General features: G+C 38.4%; 1 protein-coding gene across 12 annotated transcripts; it reads right to left on the bottom strand.

Annotated features, from left to right (window-relative positions):
* Positions 1 to 3,659: 3,659 nt before the first annotated feature.
* Positions 3,660 to 18,202, bottom strand: ZNF207 (zinc finger protein 207). 12 transcript variants are annotated; one of them, XM_050920776.1, is made up of 13 exons: positions 18,034 to 18,201; positions 17,024 to 17,151; positions 15,668 to 15,806; positions 14,339 to 14,509; positions 12,590 to 12,665; positions 11,961 to 12,008; positions 9,837 to 9,937; positions 8,059 to 8,219; positions 7,262 to 7,354; positions 5,787 to 6,029; positions 4,749 to 4,911; positions 4,328 to 4,511; positions 3,660 to 4,107 (listed from the first exon to the last, which is right to left on the bottom strand). In XM_050920776.1, the coding sequence occupies exons 1-12, from the start codon at positions 18,071 to 18,073 to the stop codon at positions 4,351 to 4,353; spliced, it is 1,524 nt and encodes a 507-aa protein (XP_050776733.1). In that variant the 5' UTR covers positions 18,074 to 18,201; the 3' UTR covers positions 3,660 to 4,107; positions 4,328 to 4,350. The 12 variants fall into 12 exon arrangements, with proteins under 12 accessions (XP_050776733.1, XP_050776732.1, XP_050776735.1 ...); XM_050920775.1 differs by having other exon boundaries at positions 3,660 to 4,511; XM_050920778.1 differs by having other exon boundaries at positions 3,660 to 4,511; positions 9,867 to 9,937.
* Positions 18,203 to 18,410: the final 208 nt, after the last annotated feature.

Genomic DNA, 18,410 nt, shown 5'->3' with positions numbered 1-18,410 from the left:
TGGAACACAACTATGTTGTCTATGGGTATTTTTCCCATAACTGATCGCATTTACTGTACTAGTTCACAAAAAGTAATGTTAGGTAAAAATCCCAGCCACCACTGAAAAGTTTACCCTCACCTTAGTGTCTTCTGTAGTAGCTAGACCAGTACAATTATTAAGATATTTAGTACCAGACAAAAAAATTTAAAATCATTTTAGAAATTACACCACCAGCTGATAGGCAAGTTTGTTAGTTTCAACTTCTGTAATCAGAATTCATTATATTGCCCTTCCATTGTGTAAACTAAAGAAGTCTTGCTTTCTTTTTCTCTTGTGTTCAGCATTCTTTGGTTCCTGCAAAATAATTTCAGATTATATGCTGTACTTTATCCATTAGTTCACAGAAAAAATTAATTACCATTGACTTGAGTGTGCTACACTGGTAATTTGCTCTGCAGCTCCATACACTCGAAATGAGTGCATGCACCATGCAAACCACAGAAGCAGCCGAATACTTTCTAGAAGCTTGTGTCCTCCTGTGCATGCACAGAGCAAGGGTTAATTATTCATTTTAATTATCAGATATGCATTCCATCCTCAAACTTATTACCAGTATTTTGAATCTCTGATCTGAAATAGAGGAGCAATAATCTGCAAAAGGAGTAAAAGCTAGTCATCCGGAGTGTCTTACTAAAATCATTCACCAAACGAAACAGTGAGTTCACTCACAAATTAGAGCCGATGGAAACTGGTTAACTTTGTAAAATCTAATTTAAAAGGTAACCTCTGTGCTGAAGGGTAGTTTAGCAACTCAAGCAAGAGATGATGTCAAGACTCCTGGTTTATAATTCTGGCTCTTTCACGGATTTGCTGTATGATCTTGGGCAAATCACTTATTTTCTCTCTCTAAAATGGATAGAATGTGTCTACCTCACAGGAGTACCATAAGGCTATTTTTAAAATGATTTAGATCCTGTAATGAAAAATGCTTAATCTTTTGCACAGGCATTGACTTTCCTCATTTGTTTTCAAACATTTGCCTGAAAATTGTTCACTAAGATGTCTTTAGTGCCCACATCAACATTTGGTTATGTAGTTTCCAAGTCAGGCAACCAATCCTATTTAATCATAAATTCTCATTTTCACTATGAGATATGGAATGCCAATCTTAGGGACGGGGGTTTAAATGGTTAATCCATATAAAGATTACTTTATCTGAAAGCAGCTTGTCTCCTCTGGAAACACTACTGCAAGTCCAACTCTCTGGACATAAATGAAACGGGGGGCCAGTAAGAGACAGCAAATTCTGTAAGAACATTCCCACTGAAATAGAAGTGACAGCAACTCAAGGTAGCTGCATTACAGGTCTCCTAGCAGAGGAAACAAGACAGGGAGTGTCTACCTGAGAAATACCAAGAGCACATACAAATATACTTGGCAAAGTTTAGTTAAGAGATTTCATCAATATTAATTCAGGTCCTGTTAGAAACAAAATAAAAAGAGATCTAAATGTTTCCAACCTCTAAATAACAAAAATAATATTTGTGAGCTATAAAATGATGCTATCACCTAACCAACCGGTCACTATTTAAGAAATGGGAATTATTTTCGACTAAAAGACAAATAACGACAATTTGTAGAGCATGATCAAGTGAGCAGTGCATGCACTAAGGTTCTGGGTTGTTTGTTTGTTTTTTGGGTTTTTTTTTTTTTTTTTTTTTTTTTTTTGACTACTCATCCCTGAAAAAGGGGGCTGGTGGTATAGACCAGAAAACAAAGCTTTTAAAAAATTGGATTAAAGAACTACAGCAGGTAAGAAAATGGAATTTGTTGTGGGGGAAATGAGGAGAGATATCCTTAGATCATCATAAGAGCTTGAAAAAAAGCTGGAAGTTCCACAGTTTTTACTGGCAGAATGCAAAATCAATCTATCGACATGAATGTTCTTAGGTGGGATACAAAAAAAAAGTCAAATGCGTTAGGATAGCTTTAATGTTTATTTTTTGAATTATCCTTGGGATCAGAAGAAAGGAATATAGAAGACAGCCAGCTTCCATCTGGAGTACAACAATGGACATATTAAATTATGATTGTAGAAAAATGGAAAAGTGTGAAGAACTGGAGGGGGACCCTGAAAACTCAAGGCCCATTCATAATACATTTCCAAGCAAATTACTGAGTCTGCTCATTTATTCTACATGTTAGCTGACAGATGGACAGCAGGTAAATGGTGTCTAGTGCCTAGGAAAATGCTGCTTTATGACATCTGGAGAGCTATGGATCTTGCTTAAGATTAATACAAGTTACTGGAGATTTGCCAGATAAATTTTTAAGTTGTTAAACCAAGGCCATATAACTAGGAATTAAGATGCCAAAGAACACGAGACACTATATAATGAGTTACATGGGGCCACATACTCTACTGGAAGACAGCATAATATCCTGGATAGCTTTAATTTAAACATTTACAGACTGAAAAGATGGAACATGAAAGTAAAGCAATGTGAAGTTCCTGGTACAAACCATAGCTGTAAAAAAACAAAGATCTCTCTTTTAAAAATACGACTAAGCACAATACTTTATGTCAGAAAAAAACAAACAAACAAAAAAAACAGGAAAACCTACTACAGTGATGACCAAATTAGTGGTAAAGCTTGCCAGGCTCTGCGATGGAAAAACAAGGGAAAAGAGTATCACCACAAAACAAGTGGCACAGATAAAATATAATTTATGGCTGAAACTTGGATTTAAAGTTGATCTGCAAAGGAAAGCAACATTTGCCATTTTCTGCTTCTTGATGTTTAACACACCTGGAAGCCCTCCAATCACAAGAAGTGTTCTCCCCATGTTTGTATTTTTCCATTAGAAATTTAGCTCCCCAACACTGGAAGACTAGTCAACTAAAGAAGCAAGATATGTCATACCAAGGAAATTAATCTGAGTAAGAGGGTAAGACTAATTCAGATTCAAAATTCTGATTTGTTAACTAGGTAATTAAGACAGTTGGGAGAAGAGGCTCAAAAGGTTCAACACCCCAGGCACTTAAAGCCACGAGTCATCTTGTGTCCAACCACCACCACCACCACAAGACAATCAGATTTGAAATTCCTGATACTTATGGTAAAAGCAGAAAACAAAATCCAATACTTGTGAGCCACCTTTGCACATCATAGAGGCAAAACAAGAGCAAAGGCCTATTTTTCCTTTTTGCTGGTCACTATCAATACAGTAGCAATAAAGTCACTCACTGTGTGTCATGCACCTAAGCTTCTAGAAGTTTTCTCCTGAATGGCTCCTGAGGTTCATGCATTGATGCAGTCACACATCCAAGAAAGTTATCTGAAGAAAGAACTAACAGGATGCATCTGGCACTAGGATTTACATCAGCCAGGGGTCACAATTACATCTTGCTAACATGTGAAAGTGCCAAAGTTACAAGTCATGTAAGATTTATTGCAGACAAGAAGAAAGGCGCATTAAAGAAACCTGCACCATTTTAAACAAAATTAAAAATGATAGGTGAGAAGTACCCTGTAACCTCATTCCTATTAATCTTTTTTTTTTTTTTTTTTAAAGTTAGTTAATAAGTGTACAGGTCTATGTCTACTTGCTTAGGAGACTACAACATGCAGCTAAGTGACAAAGTTCAAACAAGAATTAGAGTATATCAAAACAGCAGCAGTAAATATGCGTTTATTACACCAATAACTACTGTGGCATGCATCTGTACAAACCTTGCAGGCAGTTGTCCACAGCTGGTCATGAATAAAAAGGCATATAAATTTTTGTCTTGTTTTATTACAATGAAGTTTATAACAGTACAGAAAAGTCACACGACCTTACTGGGTCAGTTTACTTAAACCCTGCAACAGGAGGAACGCTAAATACATTAAATATTGTTACATGTTCAGACTTTTAAATGTACAGGTAGTTGGGAATAGTTACAGCCCTCACCAAGCTAAGTTGGGGACGTGAAGTCCAACAGCACCTGAAGTGCTGTGAAGGCATCACTTTACAAATAGCAACATAATGTTACAGAACTTGCCTTTAAGATGGTATGTTCATGTAATTCCAGCGCCTTCACAATTTAACGAACCATATTTACTATACTTCACTTCTAAAAACCTAGATGAAACATGAAAAAGAAGCCATACAGTATAAATTGCAACATCAGGAAAAGTTCCTGTTTTATTATTCCAAATAAATTTTTCCCATGTAAAATAAGAATGTCCAATAGTTCCTTGCATGTGGGAAGATACTTTTTTTTAAGTCACAATGAAGCCTTAACTGACGGAAGCTTGGCTATATTAACAGCACAAGATGAGAAAAGGTTTAATCTCCAAACCTATTAGACTGTGTGTAGTAGCATCAGTAGCGGCCACCTTGCGACATTACAGGAGGTCTCATTCCCATTGGAGGTCGAGGAGGTCCACCTTGGTAAGGGGGTACCATTGGAGGTCCCTGACCATATGGAGGCATCCCTCCAGGAAGGTATCCTGGCATGCCTTGGTGATGAGCACCATACTGACCTATGAACAAAACATTTTTAAGATGAAAGTAAACATATCTATTAGTTTTCTTTTTTTAAAATGTTATTTTAAAATAACGCTATTTCAGCAGATTCAAAAGGTTGGAGACACAAAGTTAAACATTAAAAAAACTGAAGTTATATTTTTGTCAAAATCTGTCCATTTCAAATTAACTGCTGCTTCTAGATTTAAAAAGTTTTCAGTGAACTCAAATGTATCAGGAAAAAGTGTGATTACCATGAGGAGGCATAGGAGGTCTCATTCCCTGCTGCTGTGGAGGAATTCCAGGTTGTGGTGGCATCATACCTCCAAGTGATCCAACTGATGGATTGCCCATTGATACTTGTCCTTGTCGAGGGAGATTACGTTGATATTTGGGCAACTGTGCCCTTCTCTCTTCCTAAAAACAACAGCATACATAGACATTTTAACACTCCAGAGGAAGAGCAAGGGAGCTGAAATATTAATTTAAATATTGGTGCAAAATGTCTTGGTAAATAAGCCAGAATTTATAAAACTGAAATTGTTAAAGGTAGCTTCAATAATAGAACTAAATTTGCTTTTATAAAAGTCTCAAGTATATTACCAATATTATCTCTTTCCTAGGAAAGCTAACACATAATGCAAGTTCAATTATTTCAAATTGCTATACTAATACTGTCAACTCTAATATTTTGCACATAAGGAGCGAATCTCCTCTTAATACTAAAATTATATGTAAAAAAAAATCTGAAATGAACTGGGAATCTAAAGGACAAAACTAAGTGTAACCTGAATTCTAACCTCACTGAGGAAAGCAGGATGCACTTTGTCTTGAGATTTTTCAGTTCTGAACTTGGAGAACAGCATCCGTATAATTGTTTTTCATATTTGTCAGGAGCACTTCACAACTGCTCAGTCTCACTTGTGCCAGCTAGCTAGCTATGTGTTTGTATCTGGCACAGTTCTAACAGTTATACATCAGCCTGGAGAAGTGAGAGCCAATCAAGGCAGAGCCATGCTCAGGAGGGGTGATTCTTAGAGTCAATGCAACAGTTCTACCATTTATAAAAAGGTATGGTTATGCAATGTTAACTCTATTACACTATTCACCGCCTTGAAACTGAAGATATATCCCCTCACATGAATTTCTGATAAATTAATTCAACATATTTTATACTCCTGCCAGCATCAAAGTCATCCTGGGATAGAGAAAAGCATCCTGTTAGCTACATGACAATTGCAATGGAAACGTGAGTTGCATTTATCAACTTAAGAAAAACTGTTTTAACTTACCAGTGATATATCCTCATCTGGATGGATCAACTTACTGGTTGCACTGGTTGTTGTAAGGGTAGCAGGCTTACTTGTTATAGATGTAGCTGGTTTAGCTGCAGTACTGTTTGTTGTGCTAGTGGTTGAAGCTGTAGACTGTGTATAAGCAGGGAATGTAGGTTTGGGGGGCTCTGTGGTTGTTGCAGGTGTATTATTCAAAGGTTTGAAATCAGTACCCACTGGTCCTGGAACAGCTGCCTGAGCCTGTGAAATAAAAAAATTAATCAGTAGAAATACTTACTTTTTAAAATAAAAGACTCATTTACCTGTTTGACATCTGAAACTTTCTAGTAAGAGAGACAATTAAAATAAGCTAGTCCAAACAGCCTCATCACATAATACTAAAGCAACTGAAAACAAAGACAAAATAACATCTAGTGCACACACTGTAAGAGTCTAGGTGTTGCAGATCAAAAGCAATAGCTAAAACAAAGGTACAAAATAAAAAATGCATCTATATTCTGCTGACTTTCTTGCATAATTACACTCAAAATATTCAAGTTAATATATAAATCCTTCATGGATCACTCTGCTTTAGTAAAGACAAGCTACGCTGAAGTGAATTTCTATTTCTGTTATTACAATTAGTGTATTTTAGCAACCATTAGTGAATACAACTCCAAGTGTTAGCATTCATTAATGAAATTAAATGTTTTGAAAATCTTGGCTTTAACTAAGCCTTTCAGTATAAGAGGTCTAACATGTCAGGCTTTAAAAATTAAAATTAATTTTGAAGCAGTCTCTCCATAACAAAAACACTGCAATAGCCTTGCAAAGGTCTCTTAAATATCTGTCTACAGCTCTTCCTGAAATTTTAGTCTCATTAATGATTGAAGAACTAAGTGAAAACAAATTTGAGGTCCACTGTGAAACACAAGAGGCTGGCTGGAGTCAATACTTTCTGTGCTTAAATTAAATTAGAGACAAGACGACTTTGCTTTAAAAGTAAACTACTACAAAAATGAGTTTCACTTGAGAGAATGCTTTGGCAGTAGCCAGCATACATTTTCAATTCTCCATTCCACCTTCTAACCAAAGCCAAATGTTTCAATTTTAGAACATAATGCAAATTAGATTTTCCCTATATTAAGATTAAACAGCACAAACTAAAAAGGTTTCACCATGCATCAAGCTAATGACTGCCCACTAAAATGCATTTAGCTGCTTTCATGCTTTTTTAACCCTTCAGAACCAGGATGTGGTATTTCTCATTTCTTCCCATTATCCAAGAGGAATTGAACACTTCAAAATGTGTACTCCTACAAGATGTAATATACAATTAAGGATTTTGTAGTTTTACCAGCTAAACATAATCAGGAATATAACAGCAATTATCTGAAGATGTTTAGGCAGACAATTTCAGATTTACATAACAGTCCAAAGGGTTAAGTTGCAAAGCAATTTTTTTTAAAAAAAAACTGCAACTTCCTGCGTACTTGTGCTGTGCTAGGAAACAGAGCTTTAGAAGATGCTGACAGATTTTCTGAATTGGATGAAGCTGTACTTGAACTTGTGACAGGTGTCCCCATCTGTAGCATAAAAGAAAGGAAACAGTGAACAGTCTCCAAACAAATGGGTGAAAAATATCCATATGGAAGGCTCTCTTATCCAAGGGACTGAATTTTTGTAAATGATTATCTTCCATGCAGAAGTCCAAAATGCACAAAGGACATTATGAAAGTTTCTGCAACATACTTGAAAGCACGTAAAGAATTAAAGATGTATGCATTTACAACATATGGTAATGGTCACGAGCCTCAAAAAAAACTATCAAGAGACCACAAGTTGAAATCCTGCTTAAAACAAACCATGGCAAGACTTGTGAATTGTGAACTTTAGTGAAAGTTTTGAGAAGTCAAATCTCCATCTGCTGACAGACAAAAAAGTTTAGCCACCCACTCCCCTCCATAAGAGAAGTAATGTCAGAGTGCTTTGTCCATCCCTCAGCGCCCCACATCTGCTGACAGAAGTTATACCTAGTTCCTGGGCTGCTATAAGAGACTGAAGACAAGGGAAATAAAAAGTGAATAAAAATCCTTCAAAAAAAAAAATCAGCAGCCTAGTGTTAATCTGCATTACAATAAAGAGTCAACACAGTTGAGAAATTTTACCAATTACTTTTGTAGTATCTTCAATGAAAAGTACTGCTAGTCAAAATGATTTAATGTTATAGTCCACTGTAAGGGACAAGACTAGATAGTTAAGATTCCAGAGTCTCTGACTGTCACCTTACCTGTCCTGCACTGGGGAAAAGTGGTTTTGTAACTGGAGGCTGTGGGGAGGGTGCTGCTACAGCAGGAGCTGGAGGTCTATTAAGAATGCCTGGTGCTGTCACAGGCTGTGCTTGTGTCATGGGAGGCATACCAGGGCGAGGACCAACAGGAGGTGGCATACCTATGAAAATAGGAAAGAATCTGTAATAAAAACTCAAGCACAGGTGAATAGAAAAATTCCTTTTGAGTTCACTATTCCAGAATGTTTTTAAAACAATATGTATAGTCTTGACACAGATAAGCTTGTAACATCAATGTACATTTTATCAGCTTGTAGAGACAGCTGTTTTAGATAGTCACAAATTAAAAACATATGCATGTATAGTAAAAATTACCACACTTACAAGAAAGACAAGTTTTGTCACCTCCATCTTACAATTACAGATTCAATTTTGAGAGACATGGAAAGGACAGACAGGAGCTTAGCTACCCATCCACCCCCACAACACAGTTGTACAAGTTCTTTCCACTTAACTCCACATGCAATTCAGAGAACCTGTGTAAGATACATTAACTAAACCAAAGCTGCCAACTGAATGATAAGATTGCTAGGAAGCCTGGACAAACTGTCTGTCATTAGTGGAGACTGAACTTATGGGGCTAGTAGCAGAGTGCAAACTCAGATCAGGCTGTGATTGATTGCTCTGCAGAGTACATGGAAATGGCTCCCTTGGACAGCCAATATTGCAGACTATTAAAAGACCAAGTAAGGCAACCAGAAATACAATTCCTGACAGACATATTATACATTAAAGACCTTTAAATTAAGCAATTTAACTCGCTTGCAATATTTAGTAGTAAAAATATTCAGCCAGACTACTTTTGGACACGTGATTGCCATGGAAGGTTCTCCTAAAATGTTTAGTACAGTTAACAGATGCCCACAATACTGGTTACAAGCAAAACAAGAGAAAGGCTATGCAGCAGTTTTTATAATCTTAGAGTTATGCTTTAAAGCAAATCAACGCTTCAATACAAACAAACACATTAAAATACTCAATCACCTAAACAAAAAGTCTGGAGAAAATTTGTTTTGTAAAATATAAAGCTTCCTGAAATAAGACAGAAGGGCTCCCCCAAGCATAGTGTAATACAGTCAATTCCGGACAGGAATAAACTTATTTTGTACAATCTACCTAATGTGTGTGAATCTTCCAGTCTACTCAGCTGAGTTTAAGACTGCACCAATTTCAGACAGCTGTTAGTAACAGCAGTCAAAACAGTCATGCAGGAATTTCTTTTTTCTAGGATCCTGCAGTCTCAGTCAGCTGCTTTTCACAGCTGTCTCAGTGTTTAAAAGCTTGATGCAGAAACTTCCTTATGAAGTACTTTACACATAGCTAGGCTAGAGAGGGAAGACTAAAATGCTAATTAGTAACCTTCTACAATTTTTCCACAGCTGCCACAGAGACACAAAAAAAAAAAAAGGCAACAGGAAGAGATGCGACTAGGAGAGAAAAAAATGCAGCAAGAAGGAAAGAGCCAAAAGAAGGATATTGAAGGGGGAGAGAATGGATAATTAAAGAGGAAAAACTCCTCTCCACATTTTCTCTCTCCAATAAATAAATGTTTACTAATTAAAAATGTTAGTTTGCCACCAAATTCTACCCTTTATCTTTGTGGAAAGCCACCACTGAATACTACAGAGATCTAGTATGAAGTATGAGTAGTATACAGCCCGATTTTTAATCATGAACCCAAGAACCCCAAGTTAAATAAAAGATATAATTTAGCTCACCACAGTATGAGTTCGACATCACTGACCTACCTGGTGGCATACCAGGCATAAGAGGTGGTATCCCTGGCCCAGGAGGCATCATTCCACCCATTGGCATCATCCTATTAAAAATATAAAATAGAGACTAATATGAATACTAATGATCTCCTATTGAGACCACTGGCATACACTAATATTAAGCTAAAGGTGTTGCAAGTAACCTAGTTATTTCCACTGATAGAGGAACTCAAGTAATCTTGACTCTCAGTAGACAAACCAATCCCCAATACAAGAGACTCCACTGTTAACAGGAAGAGAAACAGTTTTCATGTGGGACTCAACTCCTTAAGGTGACATCAATCAGATTTAATATCAGACTGCCAGGCCTAGTCTCTCCATTAAAAAGGTACTCCAGCATGCCCTTTTCAATTAATTGGCTCAGTTTTAGTGTAAGTGGCCTACTAATAAATTGTATACCGAGTGCATTACTAAGCTAATTAGTACCCCACTAACAAAATGCCCACGGAAATTTGTTTAAATTACACTCTCTCATTTTTAAAAGACTCCAGGATAACATAAATGAAAGTCTAACCTTGAACAATGTGTAAAGAGACAGAGTCAACTTGAAATCAAGTTAGTTATATAAAACATTAGTCAGAAGTTTCAGGTAGTACATATGTTTGAGGTCTCAGGCCAATTTTTGTGAATATACAGTTACATCTTCCCATTTTAAAAAAATGTTTCTGCTTCCAATGTTGTCTGACAGACAACCAAACAGGTAAAGATGACCACATAAAGTTCCATCAAATGCACTGAAGAAGGAAACATCAGAAAATCTATTTCCAGTAACTTTGGCTATGCTTTGAACAGCAGAATTGATTGCACCCATCTAAGGTCATGGCTTTTTCTCTGTTCTAAGAATAAATTCCTCTCACCTACTGGTGACATCTTAAGAGGATATGGCTGAAGTTTCCTCTAAGACTGAACACTGGTGTCCCATTGGCCCCTTTTACCATCTGTAGCTGCTAAACTCCATTAAAATAAGCTAAAAAGACATTATATATTGTCCTAATATTACTTTTCAAGGTAAGCAATTTAGTTACCACAGGAATATTAAATGGGAGGCAAGATGCCCTCAAGATACCATATGAAGAATGAGGATTCTTAAGTTAGAAACACCTGTAACCAGGCTAGCAAAAGTAGTGAAGGCACCCCAGCTCATCAAGAGATTCTCTCAGCAACTCTGGATGAGGGAGGCCCTCCCATTGTCACCATGAAGATGCACTTAAAAGAAACAGCAGGGATATTATGTTATGAAACGGACGTTTCTTACAATCTGAAAAGAACAGGGCTAAAGTACAATAAGTCAGAACATATTATTTCATAGGCCAAGGCTAGTCTTACTTATTCTGATGTTCCCTTATTTAAAAAAAAAAAAGTGGAAATCTGCTTTAGGTTAAGTTAGGCTTTAAACTGGTAACAATGTAGAGTCATAACTACAATCTATAAGATTGAAATTGGTTTGATAGACTAGTGCAGTTTTTGTGGTAAATTATGTTCCTTATTATATGGCATAGCATCCATCCATATTAAAGTTTGACAAAGAGCTTTAAGTGCTACTCAGACTAAAAACAGCAAAAACTGGCAATGTCCTGATTGCAGAATGAAATCCTTCAAGATACACATTACAAAGCCAAACAGAAAAACACAAACGCAGAATGTAACTGCAATAATCAGACTTATCACCACAGGTTTTTTGGAATTCAAAAATTGTATATTACATTAAGCAAGTCGCTTAAGCTATATATCAACGAATCCTCACCGAAATAATTAAAAACAAAAAAACAAAAAAACTCCTACTACTCACAGGAAGTGATCAAATGAAGCTGCAGACTGCTGCAAAATGAAAGGTGAAGTAGGAAACAAGACAGCTACTGCAATGTTATCTCCCATTTTTTTGTCTTATGGATCCAGATAGAGATCCCTTAATATTCTTAACAATGAAAACCTCAAACTGTGCACAATACAAAACCTAAAGTTACATAACACAAATACTGAACAAGAGGGGCTCAATATGACAGGTTTCATTTGACATAAAATGGCATAATGAATGTACCTAAATTACATTATTAATTAGATGCTTACATGTTTTCACCGCAAAATGACTGCATGTACTTTCTCTGTTGATGTAATCTGTGAAAATGTATGACAAAAATCAAAAAATCTACCTGTGATTTTCCAAACACATTGTGATAGGGTGTTATGTGTCAACCCCATTAACAGTTTAAAAACTCATCTGTACATTCTAGAACTAACCTGTGTAAATCTCATTTAACAAAGTCTTAAACTGACTAACAAGCTTGTTCCTGGTTGGATCCACAACTGATGAAAACAAGAGAAACTCTGATACAATAATGTATATACACAGCACCCAAATTTTGACAATAGGTTCATGGAAGGGTTTAAACCAGCAACTCAAGATTTTACATTCAATTGTATTAACTGAGGGGTGGGAGGAGGAGCAACACCATCACCACATTTGCGTATGACCTGCTAAATTTTAGTGACATTTTGCTGTTGTGGTATAGCCTTCCAGGCCCTATGTTAACTTTAAAATTAACAAAAGTTTATAAATCCCCCCAAAGTTCTACAAAGGTTTTGATTTTTTCTAAAACAGTTCAAAGCCGCTAATGACAGATTTAGATAGCAAACTGCTAGTGTGCAAAAACCACTGCATGAACACAGGCCAACTGATTAAGCCTGTTTTTACTCACCCAGGTGGCATTCCTGGCATAACTGGAGGCATTCCTGGCATCATTGGTGGAACACCTGCCATCAAGGGTGGTATACCTTTAAATTGAAAATAATTTTTAGATGAGTAATAGATTTATCAGTGAGAGACTTCAGACAGACAAGACTGGATCAACTATCTGCATACAAGCTTTAGAGAAAAATCCTTTTTTAACACTGCTTGAAGATATATTTTGCATGAGTTTTCAGGGATGAAGACAGGTATCATCACTACATTTGGACATGTGATCAGAAAACTGATCTTCTATTACTAAGAGACAGAGACTCTCTTCACCTTGATATAAGTGTACACATAATCTAGCATTTTGTCAGAAATTTAGCCAGCCTAGAGATAGTAATACCTTACTCTTATATAGCTATTTTTATCAGTAGATCCCAAAGCACTCAATAATCTTTAGGGTAATTCTCCTCACAACACGTCTGTGAAGTAGTGAGGTATTAGTTTCCCATCTGTAGGGCACAGCAAGGCTAAAGGACTTCCCCCAAGGTGACTCAGGAAGTCTGTGGCAGAGCAGGGAATTGAACACAGGTTTCCTAAGTCCTAGGCTAGTGGTCTAACCACTTACATACTAGGCTCCCTCACTAGGGCATTTTCTCTCTTTGCCAGAGTAACTCCTTCCTTAAATAGCAGTTTCCAACCACAGTGAAATTCTTAAATGGCATCAGGACACTGGTTAATGAAAGCTTTTCCGATATAGCAGATGTAGGCATGTTCATCACTTTTAGTGTCAAAACAAAGTCAATTTATATAGTATATAAAAAGCAGAAAAGTATCAAGGGTAACACAGATAGGCAATGTGGACAAGAAAGCCCTGTCTAAGGAATGGAAGTGCAAAATGATGAATTACAGACTCATTAAAAAACTGGACTAGGAATATGTTTAAATACGAAGAGTACATCTAGTCATGTAGAATGGAACCTCAATTAGGCTTTTATGTGAATAGAGTCAAAATTAATCCCTTTATTGCTACTATTTGGAGGGATTTTTTTTTGAATAAGTTATTCACAACACAAAGACTACCCTGTCATTAAATAAAAAGAACTTATCAGTGACATTTAGCTTTTCATGTTTATGGATTGTAACGGGTCAGGAGGCAGCCAATCAAGTTCAATTTATAAGATCCACCTGAGAAAGGGATAGGTGTTTTCTACAAAGGGCTGCGAGGGCTCAGTGAAAGGGGAACTACAGATAGAAGTTTGGCTCCCGTGACTCCCCTAGAGCAGAGAGAGAGGGGAGCAGAATGAAAGGCTTCTGGGTCCCAGCAGCTTGCACTGATTGTGAGTGTGTTACTTTGTGAGCTGTGTTTGCACTAATGAAACAGTGCCCTGGAAGAAGGGCCTGAAGGACTCTAGGAGGGGCTCTCTGCCACTCCCAAGAAGGCTGGGAGAATCACGGGCAGGTAATTGGCCCAGGAACTGAAGGGAAACAGAGGCAGCAGCCAGCCTGAAGCTAGACCAGAAAGGTGGCACTATGACAATTTTTCCTTGATTGGTACCTCACTTCAGCAATCCTTCTATCACTATTGTGACATTTCTTAATATTTTCTTCAAGAAAGAAGATGTCAGGACAGCTGCGCTTAAGCATCACTCATAAGTTATACTGTCATATCTAAGTGTGTTGTGAAGATGTCAGACCATCATCCTAGAGTTAAAGTAGCATCTCAATAAAAGAATTTGTTTTTTCCATGTCTAGCTTTAAAAGCCTATGTTACCTGGGGGTATTCCTGGTGCACCTGGCACAGGAGGCAAACCCGGTTGTGCCATTGGGGGCATGTATCCCTGCTGTGGTTGTACTGGTTGTGGCTGAAATGAGGTTGAAGCTGTAGATTCATCATCATCATACTCATCAGAATCATCTTGTTGTTTCTTCTTCTGGCTCTCTGCTAAAGAAATTTAATTAACACTGTCAGATTAAGAACACCACAAATCTACAGATTTTAAGAGCACAGGATTTCATCTACTACCTAGGTGTTCTAAATTGAAACTAACTTTAAACCATCTTGCTAGTAATTTGCAACTATGTATTTTAGGAAGAAGGAAACATTTTACATAACCCTTCCTCCCTTGTGTTATGTGTGTGTATGAGTTGCTAAAGTGGGGCAAGAAACCCTACCAGGATCATTCTTAAGAACTGCCACCTAGGTCTGCATGCCACAGCTTAACCTATGCAGTAGGGCTCCAGGGAGTAGGATAAAACACCAAGGAAGTTCACAAAGGCATTCTTAGCATCCAAGAAGTTCAAACCTCTATACTATTTATGCTGTTTTTCTTCTATCCACCCTGAAGTCACAGTTCTTGCTATGTAACACGATAATCCTTTTCCAGACAGGTACTTGCCAAAGCAGTTACCTTTGGCTAGAAGAAAATATCCCTAGTCACTCAAGTGGCCAGCAAAGCCTATCAAAGTAGTTACAGAATGTACCAACTGCTCCATCTGAACTTAAATTACTACTGATATTCCTTACTTCCACTACCTAAAGAGCAAGGCAGCTATACCAATCGAATCTGAATGGCAATATAAAACCCAGCCCATTGAGGATTTGCCTTCAAACAAATCCTGTTGCTAACCTATTTCCTCAGTATCAGCTTTAATTCTATATTTAAAGTAGCTACTTTCACAGAGCACAAATCCCAGCTATTATAGTTTTATGGTTTAAATAGACCTCTGTAAGACACAGCATTTCAGGATCAAAACAGAGCCACTGTAACATTTGTTTCACCACTACAGACAGAAACGCAATTTATACACTCATAGTAAATAGGGATAAAGCTATGCTCCTCTTCATATACACCTCTACCTCGATATAATGCTGTCCTCGGGAACCAAAAAGTCTTACTGTGTTATAGGTGAAACTGTGTTATATTGAACTTGATTTGATCTGCCGGAGCATGCACCCCACCCCCCCGGAACGCTGCTTTACCGCGTTACATCTGAATTCATGTTATACTGGGTGGTGTTATATTGGGGCAGAGGTGTACGCTAATCTAGTTAACATATTATGGTGATAATACAATATAAATAACTAAACATTCAAGTTTACCCTGAGTTTTTTGTTCAAGTAACCTCCTCCTTTCATCCATGTCTTTTTCTGGAATGCCCTCCATACCATAGATTTCCAGTTCAATGTCTGTTCTTCCAGGAATAGCATTTGGAACAGCATCTATTGTTTCTTTATGCACCTAAACCAAAAAAGTTAGATTCCTTTACTGCAATCCGCTAAGATTTTTGTGACTGACAACATTACTTGTATAGGCAGTGTCAAATCTTACAGATTATTCTGTTAAGGCTATCCTCTTTTGTCACCTCGACTCAAACCCATAACAAATGCACATATGTTTAGTTCAATAATTATTTTCTTTTTAAAATCTATAGCTAACATCTACTGGTAATGTCTCTCCCAAACAGCTGCAATTTGTGTTGGTCCCTACATGAAAGTGTTTTGAGCGATTTATTCCATTAAATTTATAATACACTGAACACTTTTTACTCTGTATCAGATTGCTCAATAACTTAACTTTTTTTTTTCGGGGGGGGAGTGGAGATGTGTCTGGACATACTTTCGCAAGGAAGAGAAGTGTCTTTTAAACTAAAGGAGGCTGCTAAAGAGGGGCACATGCTACTGTACTTTATTCACAGTTTAGCTTAGATAAGATAGATAAGGTTTATCCCTTTTTTTAATACTAGCTAAACTGTCTATGTAATTACATCCTCATGAGGAAAAATTTTAGTCTTAGGCTTAGCCTACACTTAATTAGGTTGACATAGCTACATCTGTCAGGAATGTGAAAAAAGCACATCCCTGACTGACACAGTTATGTCGACTTACCCCCAGTGTAGACCAGCTACGTTGATGGCTACCACCATTTTGAGACTTGGTATTCCTAGACGGATGGAAAAACCCTTCAGTCAGTACAGGCTGTCTCTACACTATGGAATCATGCCAGCATTATGCAATGTACCTATACTGGTATAGTCTCTAATTTAAACACATCCATGAATAGGTTCAGACGAAGAAGTGCATTTTCCCTTGTTGATATAAACTACATAGATGTTAAAACCATTTCAGGAACTTGTTTTCTGGAATTAAAACCAACTAATAAATCCTCCCCAGCGTCAAGTGTGAATGAAAGGCCAAGATGATCTGTCTAATCTATAAGCTACCATATACATTTGTACATTTTACTAAAACCAGTAAGTTTACTAAAAGGGGTGTATGTTCTTGTATTAGAAATAGAGAAGAGAGACATCAGTGTTTCCTAAACAAGGCAACTGTAGCAAAGTTTTGAGTTTCTAGCAGTAATAAACAGGTAATCTTAAAAATGTTTTTAATGCAGTATCACTTTAGGGACAAACTGAACATGAGGCAAGTTATGCATATATTTAAAGAAAGCCTTACCTGCATACAATGTATAGCTAAACCAGGTCCTGTATACAGTTTCTTATGACATATATGGCATTTAAAGTGCTTTGCTTTTTGATGCTGTATAAGGATTTTCTCATCATCAAAATCCCTGTTGCAATACCTATTCAAGATTATTAAGGACATTCTGAAGCTTTAAGATTTTTGTATGAAGCAGCTTAAAGGAATGGCAAAGGGGAAAACTCCTGGGGAGATAGATCAAGTGTAAAACACTTGATCCAAAGATAGATTTAAAACAGTGGCTAGGAAACAATATTTATGGCTGCAACAAATTGAACTGATCTTTAATGCAGCCTTCAGAGCAGCAGTCAAACCTTTAGGAGACTGAGGGAAACACCAAGTCTCATTAAATGCCAAGGTTTCTCTGCTTGTTGTATGAGGTGTAGTTGTAGCTCTGCTGGTCCCAGGATATTAGCCACACAAGGCGAGAGAGGGTCTCTCTAAAGTTTCTGAGAACGTTTTACCGCCTCTCCCTCCAGGGATAAGATTCCCCCTCTCAATTTCCACCCTGTCCCAGCAGTTTGCTGCTGACACTGGCATCTATTCCTGCGCAGTCTCCTCGGCTCACTCCATACCCCGGGCTCGCTAGGAGCTCGGTGGCGCTGGCGGGGAGGGAATACCAGGAAACAAGCACCAGCCGGACGAACTTCCAAATAAGGCGGTCGGGAGGCAGGCGAAGCAGGGAGAGGGGAGAAAGGGAGAGAAAAGCCCGAGCCCAGGCCGCCTCCTGGTGAGAGCGCGGGGCGACTCCCGGTGAAGGACAGGAGGAGGCCCGGAAGGAGGGCCCGAGTCGCGTGCGGAGGAAGATGAAAAAGTGGGGAGGGATAAAGAGCGCGAGTGCGGCGCATCCCGGCCAGGAGATGGGGGATGGGCGGGAGCAGAGACTAGGCCACGTTCCGGGCAGTGAGGAGACCAGGCCGCGCTCTCCCCTTTACCGCCCCCCAGTCCCGGCCGGGAAGCCGTCCCGTTCTGTGGCAAAGGATATCAGCACCAGGGCTTCAGCTGCTTCTTCTTCTTCCGGCCCATCGCGGTGGCGCTACCGAACGAGAGAAAGGCGAGAAGCAAGGAGCAGCTACAGGCTTCCCAGCGGCCTCTCGGAAGAAGACAAAATGGCCGCCCCGCTCCCTCCTGCCGCCTCCTCCAAGCCCTGGGCGTCCCAGTATGCACCGCGGCAGCCGTGACGAAGCTGTCACGTGACATCCAGCGGGCTCCCTCTGCCGAGTCTTTTAACATACACCGCGATTGCCAGCGGCAGCCATTTTGTTTCAACCTCCTTTTCAGTCCCGCCTAGGGGCGTAGAACCCTCTGTCATGACCCCCCTGGTTGCCACAAGGAGCAGCTAAGAGTGAGGAGGGAAGGGATT

This window comes from Gopherus flavomarginatus, chromosome 12, assembly GCF_025201925.1.
Source record: "Gopherus flavomarginatus isolate rGopFla2 chromosome 12, rGopFla2.mat.asm, whole genome shotgun sequence".
Lineage (NCBI taxonomy): Eukaryota > Metazoa > Chordata > Testudines > Testudinidae > Gopherus > Gopherus flavomarginatus.
Note: the sequence above shows the minus strand (reverse complement) of the source record. Positions and strands in the feature narration are given on the sequence as shown.

Coding starts and splice junctions, on each gene's coding strand:
- ZNF207 (XM_050920775.1), bottom strand. CDS start 18,073: ATGGGCCGGAAGAAGAAGAAGCAGCTGAAGCCCTGGTGCT. Junction 14,510..15,667: donor ACTTGAACAAAAAACTCAGG/GTAAACTTGAAT, acceptor AAATTTCTTTAG/CAGAGAGCCAGAAGAAGAAA. Junction 4,512..4,748: donor ACCTCCTATGCCTCCTCATG/GTAATCACACTT, acceptor TTTTGTTCATAG/GTCAGTATGGTGCTCATCAC.